Source organism: Myxocyprinus asiaticus, chromosome 36 (genome assembly GCF_019703515.2).
Source record: "Myxocyprinus asiaticus isolate MX2 ecotype Aquarium Trade chromosome 36, UBuf_Myxa_2, whole genome shotgun sequence".
Lineage (NCBI taxonomy): Eukaryota > Metazoa > Chordata > Actinopteri > Cypriniformes > Catostomidae > Myxocyprinus > Myxocyprinus asiaticus.
The window spans coordinates 19,373,835-19,396,032 of record NC_059379.1 but is presented as its reverse complement, the minus strand read 5'-3'; the positions used below and the strand labels follow the sequence as shown (position 1 = coordinate 19,396,032).

Below are 22,198 nucleotides of genomic sequence, written 5' to 3'. Positions count from 1 at the left end.
CCACAGATTAACAGCAGGCCCGAGGGTCTTTGACCTGTGTTAACAAACACACTAGTGCACTGGACCCATTGAATTGCAATTTAAACTATGCGGATTCTAAATGGATGCTCCTTTTCGTTCATTCACAAAGTCATTTGCAGTAAAAGGATGACCATGACTAAGCAGTGTTAGAATTACCAGAGGGAAGGGTTGAGAACCAGGAACCGGTTCCTTTATTTAAAAAAATATATTTCAAACACTGCAATGTAGCTAGTTCAGTGGATCTACTTAAATTTTTTTGTAATTATTTTTTAAAGGTTAGGCGCTATATACTGTATATATATATATATATATATATATATATTTATACTGATCAGCCACAACATTAAAACCACCTGCCTAATGTTGTGTAGACCCCCCTCATGCCGCCAAATAGCGCCAACCCGCATCTCAGAATAGCATTCTGAGATGCTATTCTTCGCATCACAATTGTACAGAGCGGGTATCTGAGTTACCGTAGACTTTGTCAGTTTGAACCAGTCTGGCCATTCTCTGCTGACCTCTCTCATCAACAAGGCATTTCCATCCGCAGAACTTCCCCTCACTGGATGTTTTTTGTTTTTGGCACCATTTGGAGTAAATTCTAGAGACTTTTGTGGGTGAAAATCCCAGGACATCAGCAGTGACAGAAATACTCAAACCAGCCCGTTTGGCACCAACAATCATCCATGCGATTATCTAATCAGCCAATCATGTGGCAGCAGTGCAGTGCATAAAATCATGCAGAGACGAGTCAGGAGCTTCAGTTAATGTTCACATCAACCATCAGAATGGGGAAAAAATGTGATCTCAGTGATTTGGACCGTGGCATGATTGTTGATGCCAGATGGGCTGGTTTGAGTGTTTGCGGGTGTCACAATCAGAGGCAGGACCCAAACGCAGAGTAAAAACAAAAGGATTTATTTATACAAAATATAAACAAAACCAAAAAAATAAATAAATGCCCTGTAGGGGAAAAACACAGTCCAGGCTTGGAGCCCACTGAAGCTGGCCTGGGGCGGACGAGCTGGGTACAGGACCAACCGGAACCGACTAGGAACAGGGACATGAACAACAATGACATTGACACGAAACAAGCACAAGGCGAACTGGCACTGGACAGCACACACGAGGAGACTAAAATAGGGAAGAAAATCAAACAGTTTAATGGGCAGGGCAGGTGTAAGAAATTAACTAATAATGGGCAAAAAAGGAAGTGGGGTATGACTGAGAGACACGCGGCAATACAGAAACAAAACAAAGCCACATGCTCTCACAAGACACAAACACCCAAATGGCACATCGCCAGGACAATAAGGCAATATATGCTCATGCCAACCAACAGAGAGAATGCACAGCAATGCCAAACAAAGCAATGCCACGCATTCCCACACTAGACAAAGCCTGAGCATACATCGCGAAGCAAACGTCACACGATGCACGCAACAGGCAACAAAACGAGACAGGACACCTGTGCGAGAGTTCAGCCACACATAAACCTGACACCTCAGACCGAAGTGACCGAACCTCAGCACAATGTGAAGACAGCTTGTGACCCGGGCGCGCAGCGCAATGCGAGCGAAATGCAAAGCGTGCCTGTGGTTGCGAGAGACAGACATAAATGATGGTGTCTGAATCCTGACTTCTCTGTCTGGTTCGGTTTCGGTTGGTGTCGGGATTTGGACACTCATGCTCCATGTTCTGTCTGTGATTGGTGTGAGTGCATTGTGCTTATGTCATCTTGGCGGCATGCACTCACGCCAATAACAGACAGAACATGGAGCATGAGTGTCTGAATCCCGACACCAACCGAAACCGATCCAGACAGGGAAGTCAGGATCCAGACACCATGCTCCGGACATGAAACACAAGACAGACCAAAGAGCACATGGCAGAGAAATCACAACCGAATCTGTGCACTCACACAAAGACAGAAAATGAAACACAAAACAGACATAGAACAATGATGTCACAGTCCTGTCACACAGAAACCCAGACTGACAGAGTGACAGGACCATGACAGCAGGTTAGCGCTGTTTTGGCGGCATGAGGGGGACCTACACAATATTAGGCAGGTGGTTTTAATGTTGTGGCAGATTGGTTTATATATATATAGAGAGAGAGAGAGAGAGAGAGAGAGAGAGAGATTTCAAGTAACTTGTGCTCTAAGTGAGTGTTTGTACCATGCGTGTGTAGTTATTTATGCCAAGGTTGATTTATTCAGCCGTTTAGAGTAGTGTACAAGAAGCTCATTCATCATTAGTGTGTTTGTTTTAATGTGCCCCTCCTCTCAGGGGCGTTTGGTCAGTGCTTTCCAGTCCCCTGATTGCCCAGATCAGGTGGCATAGACAGATGCACCATCCCCCACCTGCTGTCCCTGCCCCTAACCTCTCATCTGTAATGTATGCTTCTCCGGCGGCCATGTTGTGCAGTGTTTTATCACAGATCGCTGCTGTTTTTCTCTCATGCGAGTTTATGAAGCAGGAAAAGTGAATGGGGGAGAGGGTGTACACTCCTGTGGCCCGTTAATGGCTGGAAAGGCTCTTGTGATTGGCATTTCTGAAGCATCATCAATAAGCTTTTATTGCATCCGCATACCATTATCTTCTTCCTGGCAAGGGCTCAAATGAGATCGAAACTGAATTAAAATAGGGTTATCATGAACACTTCACAGTCTGCCGCTCAGGTTTAAATCACAGGGTTTTGGCCTTTTAGAGGAGAGAGGGAAAGTGTTGTGCCCCATATTCTGAGAGGGCTGAAAAAATTATCCATCTGACGCCATTCAGATGTGAATGGAAAAATGTCATACCCACTACAGTGCAAGATAAATGTAGCATACGGATCTATCCTTTTGATATCGAGATTGAAACAACTGTGTATGTCAGGAAGCGTCATTTATTTGATACATTTTTTGACAAAGAAGGCACAAAACCATTTAGCATTTTTGTAATTTTCTTTTTTCTTTCTTTTTTTTTTCTCATTACAAATTATATTATCATCATAATAATTTGAATGAAAATTAAATTTAATATTTATAATTAATTTCAGATTATTTAAAGATATTTTGTGTTTCAAAGAGCATCTTGGAAATCAGGAGCAATCTTTGAAATTCAAATTGAAGTTTTGAAATTGAAACTTTGAATTTGAAATTCTAAAAGCAAGGAAATCTGGCCTCAAGAAAGGTGTTAACCTGGTCAGTCACAAATGTGCTAATTTGATTAACCAGCTAGAGACCATGCAGAATCTGAAATCTTATTAATTTCAAATCATAGCATTTCCTTTTTAAATATAAAAAAAAAAAAATTATCCCAGATTTTCAATGTGGATTCTACTGTATTTTATATATATATATTTTAAAGAAATGTGGTAACACTTTACATTATAGTGTTACACAAATTACATAATTAATTAAAATAATATGATGTATATACCAGCAGCTCAAAAATAATTACACTTTAATTATATGTAGTTAGCATTAGAAGTACCAAAAAATGTAGTAAGGTATTAAGTGTGACCTATGCATGTTAACTCATTTTAAATCTATTTGTTCTCTTGTTTTTTCCATCTAAGGTTGTGTACAAAAACAACGACGTAAGGCTCGAGCTGTCTCGACTGGCCAAGCTAGGTGACCCGAAAATGAAGGTGAGCGGTGTGGTGGCCTTCAAATGTGAGAACGTGGCTACCCTGGATCCTGTCACCTTCGAGACGCCTGAGTCATTCATATCCCTTGACAAGTGGACAGCCAAAAAAGCCGGTTCCATCTCCTTTGATTTCCGCACTACTGAGCCCAACGGCCTGCTCCTCTTCAGCCATGGAAAACCCAGACCACAGCTGCAAAAAGACCCCAAGAGCCCAAAGACCTTGAAGGTTGATTTCTTTGCGATAGAGATGCTGGATGGCCATCTGTACCTTTTGCTCGACATGGGCTCAGGAACCACCAAAACCCGTGCTGTCAACAAAAAGGTCAACGATGGGGAATGGTACCATGTGGACTTCCAGAGAGATGGAAGATCAGGTAGATTATTCTATAAGTCTGTGTATACATTCACACAGCCGCAGAATATGGTTGTCAATCCTGTTTTAGAGTGCTAAATGCAGTTACGTTCGCACCATTTGGTTAGAAATTAGTCTGACAACCACATTCTATCACAAAAAGTATCACAGTATTAAGCTGCATTGCTAAAATTATTAATATTATCAAAATAATAGCAAAATAATATTATTAAATATAATTAATATATATATATACTACCCAGGTTAATAGTTCAGATCTGCATTTGATTTAATAATTGGTTGCTTTTGTAATTTAGTTTGATTCTAAACAATACCTCCTGAAAAATAAAGAGAACTTTAACTAAATAGACAAGGCGTGTACCTAAAAACGATGCTCTTTTTCTTCAGACATGAGTTATTACAGTCAAATTACTAATTTGAGCTGTGTGTCTTCCAAAGGTTTTATATCCAGTGGTTGTCTTTCCACCAGATCAGTTTTATGGTTTATGCTCTGACTGTGTGAATGTAGCCTGCCCAGCTGTTTCTTTGTTCTACTGATGTATTTTTGATATACTCAATCTTTGGTTGAATTTTGGCTGGTTAGATTCAAGGTCTATGAAAATACTGTTATAGCGGAGACAGCAGTGTTGTCGCACGCTTGCGTGAACACATTCATAACCTTGCCTTCCAGAGCGCGCTGTCAGGCAGACATTTGAATGTGAACAGGGCCCGCAATCCTTCCTGTATTCCTCCTTTTTTCTCGCTCTGTCTTCTCCAGCAGAGTTGCCATGGAAACCAGAATTGGTTTCCCAAAGGAGAGAGCAAGTTAGTGCACAGCTCTGCCAAGTAAAGAAATTCATTCCTAAGCCTCCCATATTCCCCTTCTCCTCGCACATCAGTGCTGTTTGCCTGGAGTCCAAAGAGTGGCCTTTGGTACCCTGTCATTTTCTTTCTGTGAAACACTGGAAAAAGTGGGAAAAAAAAGGCTCTATTGATCTGAGGTTATTGCCTTAGTGCAAATCTCTCATCTTCTCTGCCCGGATATAGAAACACTGGTCAGCTACATTAGTTCTAACATACACTGTGAGACAGAGTTACAGTGTAGTGAAAATTAATTATGGAGCATTTATGAAATCAGATTTCTAAAGCAACAGTATTTTTTTTTTTTCCTTCATGGCAATGCAATATTGTGATTGGATACGGTTTTGTTAACAAAATAGGCCTTTTTTCCACTGTTTTAAATGGTATTGTTCATCAAACTGAAGATTCTATCCATATAGTGCTCGGTTTGATTTGATTTTCCAGGACTTATTATCGCACAGATGCAATGCAGCCATTGTGAGTTCAGGCACATTTTGAAAGTTGAAAGAGAGAATAAACCATTTCTGTTATTGGCTTTTCATGGGAATCTGTAACACCCTTGACAGATGGGAGCTTGCCTCTCAGGCCTGCGGAATGAGCTGCGTCACTCACCCGCCTGGGCAAATTGGCTGCCTACACAAGTAGCGTTTGATCATATATGGGCACATTTCCTGGTGCGGAGAGCGCGAGTGTGGGCATGCTGGTGTTTTTGCTTATATGTATGCAAACATACATGTTTATGTTTGCAAATGTATCTATTTATGTATATGTACATATGCACACCTGTGTGTGTCAGGGTAATTTTTTCCAAGGAGGCAAGGAAGGTAGAGCCTCAAAAAAATTAGTATGAGAATATAATTAACTATGAAAAATATTGCAAAATGTGAGATCAAGTAGTGTATTAAGCAATAATTTTTCTAAAGTACCCCTGTGATTGGCTAAATATGCTGTCAGTTGTATAATGCCCACCTATTTTGTTCGCAACTGGTCTGGAAATTTCCTTGAATGAATAGGTAACTATTTTAGAACAAGGAATCTATAAAGAATTGGTTGAATAATTATAAAGGAAATAACTCACCCACTCGGCATCCTCACTTTCGGTCACATTTGGATCAAAATTAACTTAAAATTACTAATGAAACGAGGATCTTTTAGTGAGCAGTTTTTTATCAACTAGACAGCTCAGTTAAATTAAAGCTGCACCTCAGTGCCTGCAACCTTCATTACATTTGCGGCGTTTTCCGAAGATTTCTTGACTAATGGTCCAAAAAAAATGGTGAGTATTAATAATAAGAACAGAATAACGGTTATTATCACATAAAATTATAAAAAATGAATTTAATTTTTACTGTATTAAAATAGCTAGTATTTTTAAAGCAGTGTAAGAAAATAAAATAAAAATGGTAACATTTGGTGTTTTCATTGACATTAGTCAGTGCAATTGTTAACATGACATAACAATGAACAATTCTTTTACAGCATTTACTGATCTTGGTTAATGTTAATTTCTTCATATACTTCATATACATTTTTACAATAACAGTTGTATATGTTAAAATTAGTTAATGATATATAACCTTACATGAACAGTGAGCAATAGTATTTTTATAAATTAACATTAACCAAGATGAAAAAAAATATATAATAATTGTTCATTTGTTAGTTCATGATACCTAATTTATTAACAACTGTTATTACACGGCTCTCTGGAATACTCGATTCTGACTGGTCAATGGCGCCATCCGGGGATTTAGATGTATCAGACCATTCATCCGGGTTCTGCAAGCCGTCTCTCCTGCTTCTTGGTTCACTGTGCGATCTCTACAAGTAAGCTAATAAAATAATTTAAACTCAAATCAATGTTTCATTTGCATTTATTTATTTGGAAAGTTGTCTTGTAATAGGCTAAATATTGAGGAGTCAGATGGTCATTTTTACAAAGTAAACACCAACAGAATGCCGACGCAAACCAGAGGCTGATTCCAGCTGTTTGGTGATTTATTTCTTCTCACATAATTACATAATTTCAGCGCAAATAAATGTTTCATGTCCATTTATTTATTCATTTGGCAAGTAGTCTTGTAATAAGCGGAATATTAAGGAGTCAGATGGTCATTTTCACAATATAAACACTAACAGAACTCTGACGCAAACTGGAGGTTGATTCCAGCTGTTCAGCGATTTCTTTCTTCTCAAATGTCATAATTTCAACGCAAATCAATATTTTATATCCATGTATTTATTTATTTGGTTAGTAGCCATGTAATAAGCGGGATAATGTACAGTCAGTCGGATGTTATCGCAAAATAAACCCCCTCAGGGTGATACAAGACCCCTCCCCTTCGCGTCATTGTCCTGATCACCCTGTTGGGGTTTATTGTGCGATAACAACCGGCTGACTGTACATTATCCCTTACTTAACATATACAGTACAACCTGATTGTAAAGTGTTACAAAATTTTTGGTTTTAATAAATAGCATGGTGGTATTTATATAAAAAGATATTATAGCATTGGTTGCTTGTTGATAAATGTAAAATAAATTGTGTTCCATAACACAGAAACCTCAAATGGAGCTGGAACATTAATTTACATTGGAGACTTTGCTGCCTCATTTAAGTAGTCTACCACACACCACTGGTGTGTCTGCTTGGATGTGTGTGCACATATAGTAAAGTATCTTGCACAGCATTAGGCAGTGCTATGTAATCACTGAGCACAGTGAATGGAAGTCGGGATGATAGAGAATGCTCATTACTGATGACCCGGGGGAGATGTTTGGCTGCTGTTTAGGGGTACAGTCAGCAAGTCCACAATACAGGACAAGATAATGTGTGTGTGTGAGTGCGAGAGTGAGAGTGAGAGAAGAATAGAAATAGTGCCGCTATGCCACACAGACTTATTACAGGCTTAGAGGAAAATGAAATTCTTATTTACTAACACTGTTAGCATGTTACAAGTGGCATCTCTATGGTGATAGATCAGGTTGAATGGAACAGAGAGTGTCAATTTCTCTGTATTTGTTGAAACCGTTTGCAGGGAATGAGTTGCACAGAGTATAATTATAATTTACAGTGTCACAGCAGCTGGCCGTTTAGTGTTTCATTCATTTTTTTGGGGGGGTGTGCCTGTGAATAAGTCAGATACATGAGGCCATAATCGGTCTATGGAATCACATTCAATCTCAGGGAGAATTTTTCTGCTTCTTGCGGTGTGTGACGCAGAATTGAGCTCAGGCCCAGAGCTCTACATCACAGAACGATACTGCGGCCATTTATTAAATTCCCACAATAGCCAGTAATGATGAAAATCTATCACAGATCTATGAACAAACACAGCCTTTACTCAACCTTGGCACACACACACACACAAACACACACACACACACACACACACACACACAAACTAACAATCTGGCTGTTTTCTCCTGTGATCAATTGACAGATTATTTTAAATGAAAATCAGTAAATTTTTGGGCAAAGCAAAAAACTTGTGTAAAGATTTCTCAATGCATGTGAAAGCACTTAAACTATCCAGCTTTAGAGTTTAGAATAGCATTTGCAGAGTGACTTGATAGGGGATAGTTCACCCCAAAATAATTCATTCATAAGAAATCATGATGTTCCAAACCTGTATAACTTTGTGTTCTTCTGTGGAACACAAAAGCAGATGTTAGTCAGAATGACAGCCTTACTATTCACTTTTTTTGTGTGGAAAAATAAAATACAATGAAAGGGAATGGTGACTGAGACTACCATTCTGCCTAACAAATCCTTATGTGTTCCATGAAAGAAAGAAAGTCATACGGATTTGGAACGAGATAAGGGTGTGGATGTGATGACAGAATTTTCATTTTTGAGTGAACTATGTTAAAGGTTGAGTGAACCTTTAACGTTGCTTAACCCATAAAAACAGGGGTCACATACTACCTCCTGCTGACCCCACAGTTACACGCACTAGGGCCCAAGCTCTGAAAGTGCGGAGACCCTATTGTTCTTCTATGGATTATTAGGGCCCAAGCACTAAAAGTTCATACATGGGCATGTAGAGGGGGCTATGTAGCACCACCTAGAAGATGGGCATATTCGGGGGGCTTTGTAGCACATCCCTTTTGAGCTACAGTCACCAAAATTTGTATATATATATAGATCTCATCAAGCCGGACAACTTTCGCGCTGACAGTCATAAGCTTCGCCCAACAGGATGTTGGCTTTTTTGGATTGTATGAAAAATGCATGCTCTGGAATTTGAAATACTCCTCCTAGAAGATTCATGTTACAGATACCAAATGTGGGCAACATCATGCCAAGACATTGACGATGCTAAATTGCGAACAGATTTTTGATATATCGAACGGTGTTGCCATGGCTACGTGATAAATAACGTAAAAAATGGAAAACAGGAAGTGTCACATATCTTCTGCGTGCTTTACATCAAAATTGAGCTATATGTTTGGCCTTGTGGGCTGATCACATTGATGTGGCTATTGTGGGTCACGGTTGTAGTGCCACTAACTGGCGGAAGGAAGTGTGGCACTTTTAACAGACTTTGAAATATCCCTCTTATGTTTATCTGAATTGCTTCAATTTTTTTGAATAATGTCAAGACACTGCTGATGGAAATGTCTGAAGGGATTCTTGATATCTTAAATAGTGTTGCCATGGCAACACATTAAATGTCATTATTCCTTTTTATGTATATTCAAATTTTTTGAGGTACTTGGCATGCTTGAAATTGTATTATATTTTGCACACACATAAGAGTTGTCGGCCATTAGGCCTGGGCAAAAGTTACCACATGGCCGTGGATGGGGAGCTCTGTAACACAACCTTTTGACAAAAGTGATGAGGTCAGTTTCTTCTACGGTCACCAAACTTGCTACATATATTGTTCTCATCAAACCAGACAACTTTCAAAATTTAAGTCATTAGCTCCACCCAACAGGAAGACTGAATATGCATTTTTTGAAAATTGCAGGCCCTGGAATTTTGAAAACTCCTCCTAGGGGATTCATGTGATTGTCACCAAATTTAGGCAACCTTATGCCAAGACATTGTAGATGCTAAATTGCGAACTTATTTTTGATATTTTGAACGGTGTCACCATGGTGCAGCAATAAATTTATGGCTAAAAATGTGAAACAGGTAGTTTCTTATATCTTCTGTGTGCATTTTATGATTTTGATGAAAATTCATCTGTATGTTTGGTAATGGGGGCTGATCACATTTATGTGGCTATTATAGGTCATGGTCTTAGCGCCACTAACTGGCAGCAGAAAGTATGGCACTTTTAACAGACTTTGAAATAGCTCTCTTATGTTTACATGAATTGCTTCAAAATTCTTTAGAATAATATCAAGACACTGCTTATGTAAATTTGTAAAGGGATATTTGATATCTTAAATAGTGTTGCCATGGCAACACATTAATTGTTATTATTCCTTTCTTCTTATATTTGGGTGTTTTTGAGGCACTTTCCATGCTTAAAATGTAATGAAATTGCACACACATCAGAGTCATTGACCATTAGGTCTGGGCAAAAGTTCACACATGGGGGTGTAGGGGGAGCTCTGTAGCACCCCCTTTAAAATGGGTGTGTAGGACGGCCTCTGTAGCACCCTCATTTTCACCTACAGTCACCAAAATTGGTACATATATAGTTCTCATCAAGCCGGACATCTTTCATATCAATAGTCATTAGGCCCGCCCAACAGGAAGATGCTAAATTGTAACAGATTTTGATATATCGAACTGTGTTTCCATGGTGAGGCATTAAATTAATGGCGAAAAATGGGAAACAGGAAGTGTCTTTTATCTTCTGTGTGCAATTTGTGATTTAGATCAAAATTGAGATGTATGTTTAGGCTTGGGGACTAATCACATGGATTTGACTATTTTGGGTCACGGTCATAGTGCCACCACCTGGCAGCAGGAAGTGTGGCTCTTACAACAGACTTTAAAATAGTCCTCTTATATTTACTCAGATTGCTTCAAAATTGTTTAGAATAATTTCAAATGCCAAATGCATGTTTTCCAAAAGCCACCGGGTGGAAATGAACCAGTTGTGCTTGGGTCCATCATCGCTGCTTGCAGCTATATTTTGCTCTTGTAACAGCTGCTTTTTGTCAGTGTAGAAGAAAGACTCTGGCAGGGAAAGGGCAGCATCTTTAATTCTAAGCTGCCTTTTATTGAGTTTGGACTATGTGTTGGACACTAATAAACAGGATTCAGCAGTGGCCAGCGCTTTGTGTTAATCCCTGTCTGTGCTCACCTATCTTGCCAATAATGGCTTTTCTTTTGTAACTGCCTTCAAGGCATGAAAAATGGCTGTACATAATGCTGGAAAATGAGAAGGAATATTCTGAATAGCTGGCTGTGTTTAAATGCCTGTTTGTTTGGAGTCGCCAGGAAAACAATGAGGGTGATTATAGCATCAGCTTTTCGTCATCATCTTTATATTACACACTGTTCTTGTGCAAGCGGTAGGCTATTTTAGGCATAAACCATAAAATGGAGGGTGACATAAAACATGCCTTGAAAGGCATAGAAATAATTTTCAAGATCTTTTTATAACTGAATCAGTCACGACCAATAAATTAGAAATGAATAGCACCGAAGGATAAATTTACAATTTGCACTTTTGATAGTGATGACTAGACAGTGAATCTAGAACAGTGGTCTACTGTTGCTATGGAGACTGCTTGTTGAATCTTTGTCTTGGTATTCATCTTATGCGCCAAAGAAACTAGCGTCAGCCATCTTGAAAATGTTGTCTTGGAACTTCCATTCTAGCGGTTCTATATAGATATCTATGGTGTTGATGTCAAAGTGTAATTAGCTAGCGAAATGGATTTACAGGTTAGAGAGTTGTCATGAGTATTTTAAAGTGTTCAGGGGATGTCATAACAACTGGAAGCAGAGCGGGGAGATTTTAAAACAAGAGTACTTCATTCATAAATACAATAAATCCTACCTTCAAGCTGTGGACGTACTGATGTGCCTCCAAGAGACAACACAAAGTCATTAAAAATATCTCTGTAAGACACCTCTGACCATCTTTTCATGTCATTCACCCATCACAGTTAAGGTAAGCAGATTTTTTGAGCATTAAACCAGGAGGGGTGACACTATATTTATACACACACACACATACACATGTGAAAGTGTATGTTTTATTTTATATTCCATTTACAACAATTTTAATCACATTTAAGCCTCTAAAAATGAAGGGTGACAAATTAATTTTAAAAAGTACAATTGTAATTTTCTTTAATGTTGAACTTACATGTGAAATAATATGAGCTGTCACTGTTGGAAATTTCATATCAACTACATATTTTAGCACAAATTATTAACAAGTTGAAACCTAAAAATAAATTTTTCTATTATGAAAAAGTGCAGTGTGTCATAGCTGTCTGAATGTGATCTGCGAGGTCCAATTTACCACTGCGGGTGTGGTAAAAACATTTAGAGTGACAGTAAAAACACCTCACTAGCATTTTCAAGTAGTAAAGGGGTGCTGTAAACTCACACCATCAACTCGTGGTAAAAAATACTTTTTGTGCTCCCACACGTGACTCTTCTCAGTAGCTTCAATGCAAACAGGAAGTTAGATGACAAAATTCGGAAGTGCGGAGCTGGAAAAAGGTGAATACTAGTGCTCATATTAAGACAGCTCAATGGATGAAGAAATATGCAATGTGAAAATTAGAACTTTAATATATCAGTAATGTTTTTGCGACTGTGAGACAGTGGCATAGACAGAAACAAGGCTCTGGGTGTGCAAACATCTTAACACACGACAAATCACGCACGTGCATCGACAGCTTTTCTTTCGTCTGTTCTTTAAAATATAATCAAGCGTGCTTCTTCAAATGCACGTCTTTGTGTCTAACGGCATTCATAGCCTGCCACGGGGTAGATAGATTACCCGGCAAATTAAATTACCCACCACTACGCATGAAACACCTGCATTTGGCGGGTGCTACTTTCATTCCTTGCACGCAATTATAAAGAAAGTCACAGGAATTTAAACTTGGCAGCGTAAACGTTCTTAATTTAAAGTGTGTGCTTGTTTCCTCAGTTTCATGCTCCTTGCCTGTTGCGAGAACCTGTGTGTAATCTGATATGGCCTCTGAAACACATAGAGTGTTATTATAGACAGGATAATCAATTATTAAATTCCGTAATTGATGTAACAAAGTTTCAGAATTACACCAATCAGCCACAACATTAAAACCACCTGCCTAATATTGTGTAGGTCCCCCTCATTCCACCAAACAGCACCAACCCGCTATGATATTTTTTTCACCACAAATGTACAGAGCAGATATCTGAGTTACCGTAGACTTTGTCAGTTCGAACCAGTCTGGCCATTCTCTGTTGACCTCTCTCATCAACAAGGCGTTTCCATCCACAGAACTGCCACTCACTGGATGTTTTTTAGTTTTTGGCATCATTCTGAGTAAATTCTAGAGACTGTTGTGCGTGAAAATCCTAGGAGATCAGCAGTTACAGAAATACTCAAACCAGCCCGTCTGGCACCAACAATCATCCATGCGATTATCTAATCAGCCAATCAGGTAGCAGCAGTGCAGTGCAGTGCATAAAATCATGCATATACGGGTCAGGAGCTTCAGTTAATGTTCACATCAATCATCAGAATGGAGAAAAACATTTGATCTCAGTGATTTGGACCGTGGCATGATTGTTGGTGCCAGCTGTATATTGATGTATATCGATGCATTTTTACAGCTCTAAATACTGTTATTAATCATCAAAAAGGTATTTCATTTGGGTGTGCAAGCTGATGTTTTGGGTGTCATTTACACACCACTGCTGTGAGACCTGATTTCCAACAATGTGTAAAACTTAAATATTTACATCCCATTAAAATAGAATTAAAAAAATTAAATAGCCTATAGTTATGTACAGATAACTATGATAACATCATACAGATCCACTCGTAAAAAAATATGTATATTATATTATATTATATTATATTATATTATTATATATTTAGGGCTGTGAGTCAATTACATTTTTTTTTTTAACTAATTAATTGCACAGTTTTCTGTGATTAATAGCCATTAATCACAATGAAATTATGGTACATGATACATTACCTCAAACATTTTAAAAAATCATCATAAATCATTACTTTATACTTTGTCTCAAAGAACTTGCAAGAAATTGTTTAGTCATCATTTATTTTAAATATTTAAATATGTACATGTTAAAATGTTCAATGTGCCTTTTTTATTTTTTTTATTTTTTTTTATTTTTTCAGATAGAGTTAATTAGACACATTTGTACAGGTATTAATGTTTGATACAAGTACATTTATACATGCCATAAAATCCGTGGACATGTAATTAAAATTTGGGCAAAATCTTCTGCTGTTTTACAGTGGACTTTCTTAATAATAAGATCTAATGGGCAGATTCAATTCATTATCAAACTATTGGCAAGAGAAACTTTAGTGTACTTTGCCAATGCATTAATAGACACTATACTGTACATACAGATATAAAACATATTGAATGCTGAAGTTTAAAATATCAAAACTATAATTTTCTCTGCCTACCATTTAGTCTCTACAAATATACCATGCTGCAGCTTGCTAAATGTCCAGGTGCTTCTCAGTCTCTGTCGTGCACATGCTGGGTCTCACTCGGGTGGTTTCGCTTTTGATACTGGTTACGGTAGTTGCGCTTCCTGAAAAAGAATATAGGCTATGCCAGTTTTTGCCACAGAAAGTATAGAGAAACATTAGTGAAGTTTTGCCTGGGTTTTCTCCTGGCAGGCAGCAGATGCCCTAACCCGCCCCCACCCTAATCCGAGCATGTGTGGCTGAGTAGCCTGCCAGGAACATTTTGAGTACCTTTCTCCCATCGTGCGAAGTTTCAGAAAGTTAAAAAAAAAAAAAAAAAGAAGGAAACTTTATTAATCATAGTAATTAATGCATTATATTATATTATATTATATTATATTATATTATATTATATTATATTATATTATATAACAACAATTTCAAGATGTATAAAAAAGAAATGTGAGATATCACACACTAAAAAAAAACATGCTTAAACAATCATATCAAACTAGAATTCATCATTTTGGAGGACAGAAACCATCTGTGTATTTCATCAGCTTCAAATAAGACTCAAATAAGTAAATAAAACAATTGAATATTAGAAACAAATTACAGCCTCTTGCTATTCATTCAATTACATTAAATAAATACATCCATCTTCTTATGTCCATCATACATTTATTGTATGCATAACCCTTATATATTTATATTACCATCTGAAGCAAGCTGATCTGATCATCCAGAAAGTATCCTGACACTCAAGACATACCTACACTTAATGCAAAACTGACAAATCAATGCTATAGGCACTGTTCTGACAAATTATGACGAATTGTTGCTCTGGAGTCATTTCCATGCCTGAACATGAATATAATTAGCTACATAAACTTAAAGTTATGTTGAGGTGACTTAAACAAAGACATTTTGATTTTTGCCTGCACTGTCTCTGTGCTTTGAAAGCAAAATAATGGAAATACATACACACACACTATATATATATATATATATATATATATATATATATATATATATATATATATATATATATATATATAATAAAGGATGAAGTCAATCTCATTACCCTTATAGAGCCCATGAAATCAACATCTGAGTTTTATGGCTTTTATTCCATGTATGTTAGCTTTGAAGCATTCTATAGACTTCTGAACTCCTAAATATTGACAAAATTAACTTTTGGCATAAATATGCATATAGACCAGTATTTTTGATGACTCATTTTGCACAGCACAGATTTTAGTCCAAATCAAATACTCTGTAAAAAGAGAATGCCCCTCCCCCTAATACCACCTACAACTTACTAACAAGTAACATGGTTAATGGCTGTCATAACCAAAAGTCGATTGACTTAAAAAAAAAAGAGAGACGAGCCCTTTGATATTTTCCGCCCGCACTTCCTTTTTCAATAAGGAAATACAGTACATCAGCATAGGAATGAATACCTAAATCCTCAGGCAATTTCAAGGGGTCTTAAAAGAGTCCATAAGGTAGTGCATAATTTGCATCTGTCATTTCTGAAACTGAATCAAACAGTTGTTGATCTTTTTAAAAATGTGCAATGAGCATTACCATACTGAAATGGCACCTGAAAACCGAGTTAATAACATGAAATTTGCTCCTTATGGTCTTGTTTCAGGCACCATCTCTGTCAACTCTATCCGCACTCCCTACAATGCTCCTGGTGAGAGTGAGATCCTGGACTTGGACGACATACTCTACCTGGGCGGCCTTCCAGAGGACCGTGCTGGATTGATCTTCCCCACGGAGGTGTGGACCGCTCTGCTGAACTACGGCTATGTGGGTTGTGTGCGAGATCTGTTCATGGATGGCCAGAGCAAGGACATTCGACGGATAGCAGAGGCCCAAAGGGCGGTGGGGGTGAAGCCGTCCTGTTCTAAAGAAACTCCAAAGCAGTGTCTGAGCAACCCATGCCTTAACAGCGGCACCTGCAGGGAGGGCTGGAACCGCTATGTGTGTGACTGCTCTGGGACAGGCTATTTGGGTCGCTCCTGTGAGAGAGGTGAGTCCCAGCATTGTATATGTAGAGTCTACAGTTTTTTTTCATTCTTACACTGTATCCTTACTAAGCATGATGCTATAAAAATTAACAATGGACTTCTATTTTTGATGTCTCGAGTTGGACAACCAACTGGGTCCAACCCATGGTGAACCACAGTGGTCCAAAGTCAGCCCAACTGGCCATACAGGCTGCATTTTTTTTATGCAGAATCTATCCCAGATTACGCAGACCATTTTTGTCACTCTCAAATATGTAAAGATTTATTGTAGAATCTATTAATTGTTCAATTTGTAATGATATTGAAAAAAACAATAATTGCTTTTGGACATTCTGTGTTTCTAAGAAGTGTGTGACTCTGACTTCCGTACTTGTGGCTTAAGTTTGTTCTAAATTCTGTTCTAAGTTTAGAAACAAAGTCAGTCATACTCAGTTATCACTTTTTGATAAATCACGATTTCTGCATGAAAATGTTCACACGATATTTAAAGGGATAGTTCACCCAAAAATGAAAATTCTCTTATCATTTACTCACCCTCATGCCATCCCAGATGTGTATGACTTTCTTTTGTTAAACACAAGCAAAGATTTTTAGAAGAATATATGAGCTCTTTAGGTCCATGTAATGCAAGTGAATAGTGGCCAGAACTTTGAATTTCTGAAAGTAACATAAAGGCAGCATTAAAATAACTCAGAAGACTCCAGTGGTTTAATCCATGTCTTCAGAACTGATATAATAGGTGTAGGTGAGAAACAGATCAATATTTAATTATATAAATCTCCACTTTCACTTTCACATTCTTCTTCTTTTGTCTTTTTGCCTTTCGCCACCAACTTGTCGGCGCCGGTTAAAGATTTATAGTAAAAAATAAATAAATAAATATATAAAAGTATTTAAATATTTATCTGTTTCTCACCCACACCTATCATATCACTTCAGAAGACTGAGTTTAGGACTGGAGTCATTTGTATTACTTTTATGCTGCCTTTATGTGATTTTTGGAGATTCAAAGTTCTGGCCACTATTCACTTGCATTATATGGACCTACAGAGCTAAAATATTCTTCTAAAAATCTTAATTTATGTTCTGCAGAAGAAAAAAATCACACATATGGGATGTATGAGGGTGAGTAAATGATGAGAGAATTTTCATTTTTGGGTGAACTGTCCCTTTAAAGCACAAATACATTCATACTCACACTTAGTGAATAAGACCCTTTGCCCTCATTCAGAGGAATAATTTTGTCCATTATATTGCATGGAGGAGAGATAGTGAGTGTAGGGGAGAGCGGTATCCACTGCTGTCACCACCTCAGCACAGAAAAATCTCTCTCCTCTTTGTCAGTTCAGCCTTGAAAGTGCAGCCGAGCTGACGTACTGTTACCGTGGTAATTGTGTTTCTCTTCAGTCCATGTCATCTTCAGAGAAACCACTCAGTCATGGATTATGTTTTTGCCTTTTGTCTCCCACCCTAGCAGAATTTTAATTCTGTTGTTCTATCGTATAAACAACGCATCACCTCCTCCCTAATAAAAAGGGATTCAGCAAGTGCTGTTCTCTCAGTCTATGTCCAACTATGCATCTCCACCCCTCAGAGTTTCCTCCATATATTCTGGCTGGCCTCTATGAAGTGCTTTAAGCTACACTGGCTAATTCTTTAATGGAAGAGCATCTCTCTTAAGCTTGTTGTTGTTGTCTGTACAAAGATATCACTCTGCAGCAAAGAAACTGCTGTAAGGAAACACAATTACTTATATTCGCATTGTTGAAGCTCCGTGCAGGAATTATGGAAAAGATCTGCTCAATTAACCCATCAAAGATGGGTGGCTTTGTCATTGCTAAAGCAAAGTTTGCCACAAACAGCTACTGTAGTAAAAGGATGGTGCAGTTTTATTGGACAGCACTGCCTGCAGCTGAACAGCTTTACACACTGTGCGTACCATTAATGATCACTTATTAGTGCTATCATAACATAGATAATTCTTGGCGTTCACTTAATTCCTGATTTTTGTGCGCTCCATAAATAGAAACTCAAGAGACTAAACCTATTTTTTTTTTTTGCTTTTGTGTAAATTTGTAACTGTATAGCACACACTTTTGTTGTTTTTAATTGTGCTTTATTAATAAAATGACATAGACAAATTGACAATACACCGGATGTGTGCGCTGCATCAGGATGCGACAAAACTAGATAGCTCCTAGTTTTAGGAGTCTACACTGACAGTGCTCATATCAGCCACTCAAGTCACTTTATTTTCCCAGTCTAAAATACAATTATTTCATTTATAAATATATTTTACAGTATGTTGATTAATTGCTATGAAATTTATCAGAGGCGTATAGGGGCGTTGTCTCGTGGTTTGTTCGTACACCAAGATTAAATTCTGCAGGTGCTCCTGTTATAGGGTATTAAGTTTCCTCCATATTCCACTGGCATAAAACTGCTTTTTTCTCAATGGTGGAATGGAGAAATTAGGTGAGAGAGAAGCAGAGAGAGAGTTAGAGAGGAAAAATAGAGGCGAACAGACGGAGACAGGGTGAGTTAAGGTGTGCAAAAACAATAACAAATATACTAAAAAAGATCAGAGCATGTAGTTATGTTCACAGTTGGGCCTGCCTTGCTGTGTGAGGTGAGATAAACTCAGTACATAAATCCATAACCATCCAGCTGCTCACAGTGCTTGACTTACTTGAACAAAGCATCAAAACAAAACAAAAGCCTCAGAATAACATCTGCCCTAATTTTCTGTCATTTCTCCCAGGGTCCTAATGGGCTTTTACAGTGACTTAACTTAGTGCACAATCTCTGTTCCTCCCTCAGTACTTCTGCAAAAAGAGTTTTACCCAAGGGGTCAAGGTTTTATTGGTTAGCTTGGGCCTCTTAGTCCCTGCTGGTAGATGCCATGACTATAATGAAGTAGTACGGGAATGTATTCATACTACTTAGCTGCATACCTAAAAAATCATACTTTGTTAATGGACGAGAAGCATGTTCTTCATCAGATGCAGTACATACTCTGACAGTATTCAAATTCAAACACAGCTAGGATGTAATTTTCCGGTGGGTAATTAGTCTCATGGCATTTACGGCCTTGGTTATAGGTTAAAAAATTTCTGTGCCCCATGAAAAAAGATGGCGAATTTCAGTTGCTGTATTTCCAGTGGATCTTGCACCAGCTGGGCAACTGCATTTGAGATGAATGGAAATGCTAACAGATAGCTTTCTCCAGGTATTATATATTTCCGTAGTTTTATCCTACAGCATTCATCTAGTTTTGGAGAGGCAATGGGATGCTCTACAAGCAGATTCAAACAGCCAAGTCATAATAGACTTCACTTTTATTTCCCTTAGCCACACCTAGTTGATTGCACGGTTGGAAGGTTGTCCATGTTGATTCCCAAGTCAGTATTTGTTTCATTGCCTTGGCTGCTGCACGCTTTTAGGCTTCATGAGGTGTCGTGTTGTGTGCTGAAAAACTGTAACATGCATTTACAGTGAAGGTTTCATCGGAATGCGGGAACTCACCACGAGCAAACCTGAATAATGTATGATGCCTCTGAGCTCATCCTGTTTATCATGATTGTTGAACATACATTTCCCTAATCCCCGTGGCAACCATAGCTACTGCATGCTGCAGTATTCTGGTGGATATTGCTGGGCTTAGTTGGGTGTGGGGGGTTCAGGATTGTCAGGCAATCATACAAGTTCGAGTCTGGCTTGTGTTTTCCACTACTTAGTGGCGTTAGTAGGATGCCATTATGTGGTGGAAATTTGTTTATGTGGGTTGGGCAACTAAAGTAAATGTGAGAAGAAATAAAATTCAAATAAAATTTAGCCTGGATTTAGCCGTTTTATATGTACAAACATTATAGTCACAATGCAAAATAGTTTACTCGAATACATTAGCGTCACTTTGTTTTAAAAAGAAGTGGGGAGTTAAATACAAAATAATGACTTGTTGGTCTAGAGGTAAAGGTTTGCTTTGAGTGTGAGGAGGCCCGGGATGTGAATCCCATGTTATGTAATAATTTTAAATGAAAATGAAAGTGCAGCTGTATGTAAGTGGATGTATATCAGGAGCATGTGTGTGCATTTGGCAGACTACAGAAGAGAGCTGTGCAGGAGGAAGCATCACAGCAATATGCATAGCAGAATCTGTCACTGATGACAACCCCAAAGCATTAAAAACTTCAGATATCAGTGCCGTCATTTCAGTTTATTGTATCAATAAAGAAATAAAAAGGTTTTAAAACAACCGCACAGACTGCCTGCATCCTTTTGAATGAAAAGGCTGAGTCTATGTTACGCAATGCTGACTGAAGGTTCTCGAGCATGCCTCTTATACACACAACACTTAATAAGACAATAATCAATTAGAACAAAATGTTAAGGCCAAACTATGGAAAAACTTTATAATAACTTAATCATATTCGTTTGGGATTTTGTTGTATTTTTTTATTTTTTTATTTTTTTTATATAGATGTGCTTTCTCTACAATCACTAAATGCATTTTTAAACATTATTTATTATAAAAAAGCATTATATAAAAGCATTAAACATTAGTTGTTTTCAAGAGAGAGTGGGCAGAGTGCCTTATGTGGGATTATGTGAGAGCTTGATAGAAAGGGACAGGCAGAGAGGGATGAAGTATGTATTCCTGAGCGAGAATGTCTCCATTTGCATGTGTTTGGTTGATCCTGCATTTCAGAGGAGTCGGACAGGACTGAACACTAAATGAGAGTAGTAACAGATGGAGGTGCAGATGGAGAGAGTGACCAGCCATGTACACTCCTTTCTACCTGCGGTCATCCAGTTCCATCTCTCCTGTTACAACCCAGGATAGTGACAGTTTGTGGAGCTTTTTGACTGCAGCGCTTGTGACAAAATTGGCCCATAATTGAGAGATCTCTGTCATTTGACATTTTTGAGAAAATACACTAAAGCCTTTATGGACGTTTGAACCATGAATTAATCCATTTTTAAAACTATGATAATCTAAACAGATGGAAATAAAAAATAAATAAAAAAAACATTTCCACATTAAGAGAGACTATTTATAAACATTATTGTTATTATTATTATTATTATTATACACAAATTACAACTGTTTCTTAGTTTTGCTGTCATTTTCACCACAACCAACAATTTTGTGTAACAAGTTAGTGTACTTGGTTACTAAAGTGACAAAACTAAAAAGCATGCTTGAGAATAAATGTGAAACATGAGTGGTGTGTGAAGAAAATAAAGAAAAACCAAGCTAAACTGTAAGTTTTGCTAACAAAATATTTTTATAGTGGCCTTTTCACATTTCTGTGTTTGGAATGTGGAAGTAAACTATTGTAGGATAAACTAAAATATAGCAGTGAATGGGAAACCACAAGAAATGTTATTTTTGCATTCCCATTTGCTCCAGCTGCAAAAGAAAGAATCCACTATTGCTGAACATTCCAAAAGAGGAAAAATATTTCCATCACTCCTCCATTATCAAACATAATACATAATTTGTAATGTGGTGAAAATTACATTGTGGTGGGAACATTTTAGAAAAATAATGTATATGTATTTACTTAAAATGTAAAAACAAAAATAATTTTAAAAATCCACATGGCCAAAAGTGCCCATAGTTGAAAAACACCCTTTGCAGAGTCATCTGAGCTCATCAAGCCTTCAATTCTGTCATTTCCCATCCTCCCATGC

At 37.8% G+C, this 22,198-nt stretch overlaps 1 protein-coding gene across 9 annotated transcripts in view; it reads left to right on the top strand.

The window, feature by feature from the left end:
- LOC127426713 (neurexin-1a) overlaps window positions 1-22,198 on the top strand; it is a 220,116-nt gene that overhangs the window by 85,961 nt on the left and 111,957 nt on the right. For all 9 annotated transcript variants that reach the window (XM_051673679.1, XM_051673678.1, XM_051673676.1 and 6 more), the window contains 2 exons: window positions 3,589-4,033; window positions 16,120-16,503. In XM_051673679.1, the coding sequence (XP_051529639.1) occupies window positions 3,589-4,033; window positions 16,120-16,503 (829 nt within the window). The remainder of the gene's footprint in view (window positions 1-3,588; window positions 4,034-16,119; window positions 16,504-22,198) is intronic.